Source organism: Miscanthus floridulus, chromosome 19 (assembly GCF_019320115.1).
Source record: "Miscanthus floridulus cultivar M001 chromosome 19, ASM1932011v1, whole genome shotgun sequence".
Taxonomy (NCBI): Eukaryota; Viridiplantae; Streptophyta; class Magnoliopsida; order Poales; family Poaceae; genus Miscanthus; species Miscanthus floridulus.
Window position 1 is genome coordinate 92,811,026 of NC_089598.1, and position 9,264 is coordinate 92,820,289.

General features: G+C 40.6%; 1 protein-coding gene across 1 annotated transcript; it reads right to left on the reverse strand.

Annotated features, from left to right (window-relative positions):
- Nucleotides 1-8,511: 8,511 nt before the first annotated feature.
- LOC136526372 (26S proteasome non-ATPase regulatory subunit 11 homolog) lies at nucleotides 8,512-9,006 on the reverse strand. The gene has a single exon (XM_066519062.1). The coding sequence runs from the start codon at nucleotides 9,004-9,006 to the stop codon at nucleotides 8,512-8,514; it is 495 nt and encodes a 164-aa protein (XP_066375159.1).
- Between the last annotated feature and the right edge of the window lie 258 nt (nucleotides 9,007-9,264).

Consider the following 9,264-nt stretch of genomic DNA (forward strand, 5'->3'; position numbering starts at 1 on the left):
GCCAAACCAGTTGTTCTACACTCAAAAGGGTACCTAGGGCTAGCCAACCGTGCCAAAACATCTCGCCACTCCTTAACCCGATCTCTCTACAAAAATTGCCGAACATGGCTTCGTCGACCCATTTTCAAACTTACGCGAAATGACTTAAACTTCGAACGGTTCCGCGTCGCATTCCTTTCCCAAGCTACTTGACACACTAGCTAGCGAACCCCATTTCCGACCGCAAGTATTTCACCGTCACCTATGAAGTTTATACTACCAACTTTATTAAAGTTCACATACGCGTCCTATAGCATTTCCGTTCAATAAAAATTCATTAAGAACCCTAAGTAACACCATGCGACATGAAATGTAATCTCGTTTCCTATTTCAACTGAACGCTTCAAGTTTCAAAAATTGCTTTATACCCTATAATACCAACATGTATACACAAATATGATGCTTATGCAGTGTGTTAGCGAAAAGTTGTACATTGTAACACCGAGGGTGTTACAGTACTCCTCAAGAAATCACTGAGGCGAAAGATTGTTTGAAGAAAGAATTTAAAATGAAGGATCTGGAAAAAACAAAGTTTTGCCTTGGTTTGCAAATAGAACATTTTAAAGATGGAGTTCTTTTGCATCATGCGACTTACACAGAGAAAATACTAAAGTAATTTTACATAGATAAAGCACATCCATTGAGTACACCAATGGTTGTTAGATCCCTTGATGTAACCAAAGATCCTTTTCGACCTACAGAATGTGATAGTGAAATTCTTGGTCCTGAGGTGCCATATCTAAGTGCTATAGGAGCACTAATATATCTATCTACTCATACACGACCTGATATTGCATTTGCTATTAATTCATTAGCAAGATATAGCTCATGTCCTGCTAGAAGACATTGGAATGGGATAAAACATATACTTCGTTATTTGCAAGGTACGGAGGACATGGGTCTATATTTTTCTAACAAATGCATGGAGGGTGTCGACGGCAAAAAGTGACTCGCCGCCGGCACACAAAGCAAGCCGAGAGAAACCACGTGGAGCACATTCTGAGCTATCCCCGGACTTAGGAGGACACCAGACCAGATGGTCGTGACCTAGGGCGTGCCAGTCAATTTGACCCTGTAATTAAGGAGACAAGATTGATCAGTAATTTAAGGTGGAACATGCCGGTATTTATCCAGATAGTTCCAAATGTGCGGCTAAGTAGCCGATGAAATAAGGCTATCGACTAGAGAGTCGATATCCAGCATGTTCATGATGCATGATGAGCAAAAACGAGCATATCGGCAATTATTATTTACTCAATTGCATAGATCTAACTTAGCCGATGATCATGAAAACATGCTAAAGATGTTAAAAGATAGGCGTGAGAGCATTCATATTAATTAACAAACATATTAGCTATTAACCAAGGTAAAAAACAAGCAAAAACATAAGAATAGCCAATATATCTCAATGGGCAAGCTATCGGCTAAAACAACTGATTCCAATGAAGACTCGCAACATGCAAACGCTCAACTATTAAGCGTGGATAAATCCATACACCTATCGAATCTAACCTATTATCTCTAACAGCAGGGGTTCGATCCAGACCGATACATCCATGATAAAAATAACAGATTAAATCTTCAAAGAATATGAATCTATACGCGCATAATAGAATCATGAAAAACATGCTGCGATCATGAAAGCACAAGCAATCAGCTAAATAGCCGATGCGGACATAGCATGTAGCCAGAAACTATGTTTGACCATAAGCAAGACTTACTACCTGATGATTTTCAATATATAGTGCTAACAGTGGGGGTCGACCGGATCGATGGTAGCCATAATAGCAGCTCTAGACTAGATTTCATCAACTAGCAAGCTTACCTAGGGTTAATCACACCTTGACCACATGCTATCTTCAATCAAGATTGGATCAAAATGGCTAAGCTAACCGAAACCATCATCACAGTAAGGTATAAACAAGGTAAAGCAACTGGAAGATGATTTAAAGAGATAAAAAACCAAAATCTACTCTACTCCTACTCCTAGGGGGTGGTGTAAGCCGAAAAGTAAAGGTACTAGTTTTTTATTGATCGCGGAGATGTCTATTACAATAGCCGGGGTTCAATATTTATACCCGAGACTTAACTACGAGTCCTAGTAGAACAAGACCAATCACAAAACTTGGAAAAGAAAACAAAATATCCTAAATTAAGATAACTTGGACTCTAAACTTCCCCTTATGCGGAATCCGATGTGCCTTCCTGTCCTTGGTCAATGCCTTTTCTTGCCGCTAGAGCTTCCTTGAGATGATGATGTCATTGAAATCTTACCGACCTTTAACCCGTGTTCTGCCCAACCGATACTGCATGTACCATTGCTTTCTCCAGTAAGTTCTAAATCATGGGATTCTATGCGACGAACCAAAATTTGGTGTCAACAGCGAGATTTGTTGGTTTTGCAGATGCAGGATATCTATCTGATCCACACAATAGCCGTTCACAAACGAGATATATATTTATGTGTGGTGGTGCATCTATTTCATGGTGTTCAATGAAGCAAATTATAGCAGCAACTTCATCTAACCATGCAGAAAATTTGGCTATCCGTGAAGCTAGCAGAGAATGTGTCTGGTTGAGAAATATGACACATCATATTCTCAAGGAATGCAATTTATTTTTAGAAAAGGAAGTACCAACGGTTATACATGAAGACAATGCGGCTTGCATAACTCAATTGAAAGATGGGTACATAAAAGGAGATAGAGTGAAACACATCTCGCCAAAGTTTTTCTTCACTCATGATCTTCAAAAGGATGGTATTATAACAGTCCAGCAAATTCGTTCAAGTGAGAATCTAGCAGACTTGTTTACAAAGACACTCGCTACTTCAGTATTTAAGAAATTGGCACATGGTATTGGATTGCGACGGCTGAAAGACATCAAGTGATGTTGCCATCCGAGGAGTGAATATGTATGTACTCTTTTTTCCTTGGCCATGGTTTTTTTCCCACTGGGTTTTTCCTTGGCAACGTTTTTAACGAGGCATGCAATTCAACTGTTAATGGACATCAAGGGGGGGGGGTGTAATGAAATATTAATGTGGATGTCCATAACCCCATATACCATCAAAGCTATAACCTTCTACTTCATCAATGGTGTAACTCTCCTAGTATCAATTCTCGTAACTCCATCTCACATGTATGGCTATATATAGGAGGGGCTTATGTATTGGAAACAAGACAAGAGAAAAGAGAACAACTCATTTTCTTTCTCTCTAAATTTGTTCTTCACATTCTTACATACACATTCTTATAGTCAAACTAGCTATTATATAACACTAAATGTATTTTGAAACAAACTTCGTAAAGTTCAACGTTTTTTAGATGGACAAGCATAGTATGATATCAATTCTTTGCAATGTGACTGTACATACTTCTGGCGGGGTGTCCCCTTTTGTCCTTAGAATGTACCATACGAATTTTCAAGTTGGAGTGTCATGATGCTGAGCAAAAGTTTCAAAATATAGAAAGAGTAGTAGGCCTAAGCAAGACATCATCATCGTAAGATGGTGCAAAGTAGCAATGATGATGTGTCAACAGGGCGGTGTTATCGTCTGTTGGAGTGGTGCATCGTGGAGACGGAAAATTAATTTATGTTCATCCTTGTTATGTTAACTGTTAATTTGATGTTAGAAAAGAAAACATGTTACCACTATTACAGAAAACACATGCGCCAGCAGTTCCAAACGATTTGTAACGTCAAATCTTATTGTGTAGGACTGAAGGTACAAGACCAACATCCATATCGGATTAGGAAGTGAACTGACAATTCCATATTATCGAATTTGGAAGCGTACTATTGGTTGAAGCTACCAACTTGCAGTATAGAGCCTATTTGTTTAGTTACATGTATGGTGCTTTCACTTAGATTTTGTGTTGGGTCCGCCCCTGCAGATACCGAAGGATAAAGGGTGAGGTCGAGCCGCCCGTTGGCGTCCAACGGAAAACACATGGGAAAGGGGCAGCAATCCGTGGCTCCAGCGCTACCGCCCTGGACTGACTGTTCCCGTTCCCATTCACGAAAACTCGAGGTATCATTTTATAACGTGGTTCTCGTTCCTAGAACATAGACGTTTTCGGACCGTGGTACATGCAGGGGCGGATCCAGGGCCCGGGCTGCCTGGGCTGCAGCCCGGGGCGAGTCCATGTAGCCCCTGTAACATATGTAGTGTTTAGCCTAAAAAATTATGATCTTAATTAGATAAAAGGAGGCCTAGGAAGCAAGATCAGACTGTTTTGAATGTGAATCAACAGCTCAACCCGGGACGCAGCCCCGTTCTGGATCCGCCCCTGGGTACATGGAAACAGGAACGTGGATCATGTTCCCGTTGCAAGTGACACATGGCGGAATGGGGCTCGCTTGTCGGCTTCGAGGATCTGCGGCAGCAGCTGCCACATGCCTGTGTGCTCTGCGGTCTGCCTTTGCATTGTGCATCTGCTGCTCAACTGGACTATGTCTCTCAGTAATCAGTCCGAACAAACAGCGTGGAGCCGTGGATCAGAGCTGTGCCACGCAGCTCAGGGCAGCTAGCTCGAGTCCGATTGAACAAGTTCCGTGCAGACTCAGCTGTAATTAACTACAACTCATTCGTCCACTCTCTACGTCCCAAAATAAATTTACTAGATTTATAAAAAATGTTATCATTTGTCTCTTCCAATATGTTTATTATAAAAATGTATTCCTTTATTAGCATACTAATATGACACATACTTATACGAGTTAGAATAACTTACATTTAGCTATGAAAGAAACAAGTTCCGATTACAATAAGTATTGAGTTGTGCCCTTTGTATCTCGTATGTGACACGGACTCGTGATCCATATTCATACAAGTTAGAACAATGCGTGTTTAGCGATAATATAAAATTTGATTCCTATACAGATTGGGTTTCCTTACAACACATGAGTACGTTTTGCTAGTGATACTTATTATGTATTATAAATATTACTCCCTCGATTATAAATTAGGATAAGTCATTCTGTTTTTTCTAGTTATATAGTTTTATATATTTTTTATAATATATCTACACATAGTGTAGTACATAAGCACTCCATCTGTCCATAAAAGAATACAATTCTAGTATAATATCGTGTTTTAGTTTCTTAAGTTTGACCAATTCTATACCTAATATTAAAGAGGCAATATTTCTCTCCACCAATTTTTTTGTCCGACTCTCCTTTAACTATTTTGAATGTGGAAACCACCTATAGCCCTTCTCTTTATATAACAGTGTAAAACTGCTTAAGGTAATCTAGATAGCTACGAATCCTAATCCAATTAGATCTCTTAGATTCCGGGTAATCCGAATATGTAATCCAAATAGAAAAATATAAGAATATAGACAGCTAGGAATTTAATCCAATAAGATCTCTCCGAGTAACCTGAATATGAATCTTGATCAAATAGTATATATATATATATATATATATATATATATATATATATATATATAATAGAAATCTAATAAGGAGGAAAGGAGGGTAGAATTTCTTTGTTTTGTTCCTTTTTCACTATTTTTCTGGTTTGTCCGTTTTTATTTGCTCCGAGTACGTTTTGCTTTATGTTCACATTTGGACGTTTTCCACTTGGCTCCAAATATATTCCATTTTTTTCATGGCTATTTTCCAAAGTACATTTCAATTTTTGTCATGACTTTTTTCTACTCGGCTTCAAGTATGTTCAGATTTTTCTTGTCGTGGTTGTTTTTGACACCAGCTCGCCTTTTATGAATTTGTTTTCATTGTTCTTCGTGGTTTTCTCCACTTTGCTTTTTTGTTCTAATAAATATAATAAAAGTAAAAAAGAAACAATAAATAAGAGAACACAACCATTTTAATCTTTCACTCCTTAAGAAACAAAGATTTTTACCACTAAGTTAATTTAATTTTGACTCAAACTGATGGCCTGTGCTACAACTCACTCACGTCCAACAATGGTATATATCTTATTCCAACACGTATTGGATCCTGTTGCAATGCACGGGCATGTTTGCTAGTATAGATAAAAAATATCAATATTTATGGAAACAAATAAATATCATTAGAACGAAATATATTTTCATAATAAATTGATTTGGAGCCATAAATATGAAAATCATTCACTAAAAACTTAGTCAAATCACTTTAAGTGTTATGCAACCCATAGTTGCATCTTCTTCTTCTTTTGTACTGAGCGAGTATGTAACTCAAAAAGCAGCACAACTTACGGTTTTGAATGGAGGGGCTAGTTAGTCAAATTTTAAAAAAAGTTACTTATAAAAAATGAGAGGTATAATTATTTTGGAACGGAAAGGATAGTAGTTTACCTCTTCTTAATGTATACTCCTTTCGTCCATAAAACTTGATATCTTTGTTGTATCATAAGTTAAATCATCTTAAGTTTAACTAAATCTATAGAAAATTTGCTAATATTTATGGCACCAAATAGATATGGTACCAAAGTATATCACATCACGAATGTAACGGGTACTTGCTTGGTAGTATAAACATTAATTAGTATTCTAGTGTACAAATTCGACCAAACTTTGATAATTTGACTTAGGGCAAAATTATAATATCAAGTTTTTTTAATGGAGAGGGTAATAAGTATTCCTGTGTTTCTAGATCTCGAAACAGTTGCAGAAAACATAAGATTACGCAATCAAAGCCCAATAAACAGTTGGCATGAGTGCGACGGATGGGCGGGTTCTGCATCCAAAAGAATGTGAGCGGCCAAACTCCTCCATCCCCGTAGGCCGTAGCATCGCAGACATTTCAGTAGCTAGTGTGAGGGCCAGTGGCCACCATCTACTAGTCCATCTCTAGCTCCAACTGCTTCCAGAGTAGTGCTGGGTCTTGTTTAGATTGCTTCAAAGTTCCAAGTTTTTTTACTCTTTTTCTATCACATCAAATCTAGGGACATATGTATGCAGCAGTAAATGTAGATAAAAAAATAACTAATTACATAGTTTGATTGTAAATTACGAGACGAATCTTTTGAGCCTAGTTAGTCCATGATTAGACAATAATTATCAAATACAAACGAAAGTGGTACAGTACCAATTTTTTCTAACTCTTGCCATCTAAACAAGGCCCTGTAGTATTATTCGTGCAGCTAGACCGGCCCAGTTCATAGATACAGTAGGGCACTGGACACGACCGTTCCATCACCGGTTGGCCATTAAACGCGGGTGATGGTCTGATGGGGATCGGAGGGACGTACGCATTGAATAGCCACTCCGACTCCGAGCTCCTTCTCCGTCACTTTCTTCAGAGGTTGAAGATGAGAGCAGGCCACGTCACTCGCCTCGATCGGGATCCTCTTCTTCGGCTGCGAACTGCCTTGCTCGCATCGCATGCACATTTGTGCTGCTTCCAGGCTCCGCCTGCCAACCACCCTGCTGCTCTGTTCATCAGACTCTGCGCCGTCACTGAAAGTGAGGACAGGCAGCGTGTTCAATTCAGTTTGTTCGTGTACTGGTAGTAGTATATATTCTTTGGGGGCTTTTGCGTTTGTTTTTACTCTTATTTTCAGCCTGTTCGCTTGTTGGTTTCAGCCAGTCCAAACCAGCCAGCCAACAGTGTTTTTCTCTCACAATAAACCAGCACCAGCCAGCCCAAACCAGCCCAGAAACCAACCAGCGAACAGGCCGTTTGTATCGAAATTGTGATTTTGTCTCTATTTTTTTTGACTTTGTGAATTTACCCCTACTGTGTCATTCACGAAGCACCGGTTTGCCCCTGCTCCGTTGTCCACCCCTAACGGTGTTAAACTTTGTACAAAAGACATGAATGCTCATGCGAATTTGCCCCTTGTTTTTATGTCTAATTGTGATTTTGCCCCTATCTGACCGAGGCTCGGTTGCGCGCGGCACGGGGTCGACCGTCCAGCCATGGCGCGGCCACCGAGGACGCGAACGCGCAGCACCCGCACCAAGCCAAGCGCGTTCGGCTGCCGTCTTGCGTGCCTTGCGCCGAGCCACGCGGCACCCACACGCCCCCGCACCAAGCCTCGCGCGACGCGCTCGCGGGCGGGCACCGCGGCCCTGCGAGCTTTGTGCCCCACGGCCAGGCGCTGCCGCTGCCCCACGCCTTGACCCAAGCATCGCGGCCGGGCGCCGTTGCTGTCCTGCGCGGCACACAATAACATCCATCCGACTCAACCATAAAAATAGTCAGCCATTGGTCATATGAACCTGTAGCGGTAAAGAGTAAGGCAGCCCGACATTGGGCCAAATATCGTAGTAGCACAATAAGTATAATTTATGCCTGGGACCAGCAAGTGTTCACACTTCACAGTACTTCCACCACGCAGAAACAGCAAACTGTCTTGTTCCTAGCAGTATGTAGCAAGCAAGAGTATGTTTTGTTAAACTAAATTGAGCGGCAACATGCACAATAAACTGTCAAATATTGATGAATGACTAAATGTCTGAGGACATCGATAGAACTGAAAATGAAATCAGAGTAAACAGGTAAGACTAGCTGCTTTCAAGCCATGATCTTGGCCGACCTCACGTAAAGGCTGTCCACAACCTTCCCGACATTCGAAATGGTTTCGAGAGTGGCAGGGAAGATTTCCTCCGTCTTGGGATCCTCAAAGATAATGAGGCAGCCAGCACCTTGATCTAGAGTCCCAGCAAATTTCTTGTCGAGGATCATCTGCGGCAGCTTCTTCTCAACATGGTCAACCGGCAATTCAATCATCTCCGCTATATGAGCAATCTCCACCCTTGAATAGGGCTCAATCAACCTGCAGAGGTTCTGCTCCAAGAGCGTATCATACAGAGAAGAAAGATGCCTGTGGACAATAGGGTCCTCCTCCAGCTGGGACTTGTAATCGCGAAGGGCAGTTTCAAAATACTTGAGAGATCTTTTAGAGTATGCATCAGCAACAGCCTTCATAGCATCAACATCAGGACCCAGATATTTTAGGCCAGCCTTAGATGAGATTATCCCTGCAACATCATCAGCTTGGTTAACCATTATCAATTTAGCGAAGATCAATTATCTAGTTCCTGTAAGTGGAAGTTTGACACAGAAGCACAGAAATTATCATCGAGAGATCACTAAATCGAAACACGTCACTTAATACTTAGTCATAGGAAATTTCATCGCTGCCTTGACAGATAAACATATAGTACTAGTTAGAATTAAAAGATAGTAAGACCAATGAATCAACGTCCCACAAAACAGGAATGCTTCAATTAACCGGGGTATCATAGGAGATATCTAACCACCAGA

Coding starts and splice junctions, on each gene's coding strand:
- LOC136526372 (XM_066519062.1), bottom strand. CDS start 9,006: ATGGTTAACCAAGCTGATGATGTTGCAGGGATAATCTCATCTAAGGCT.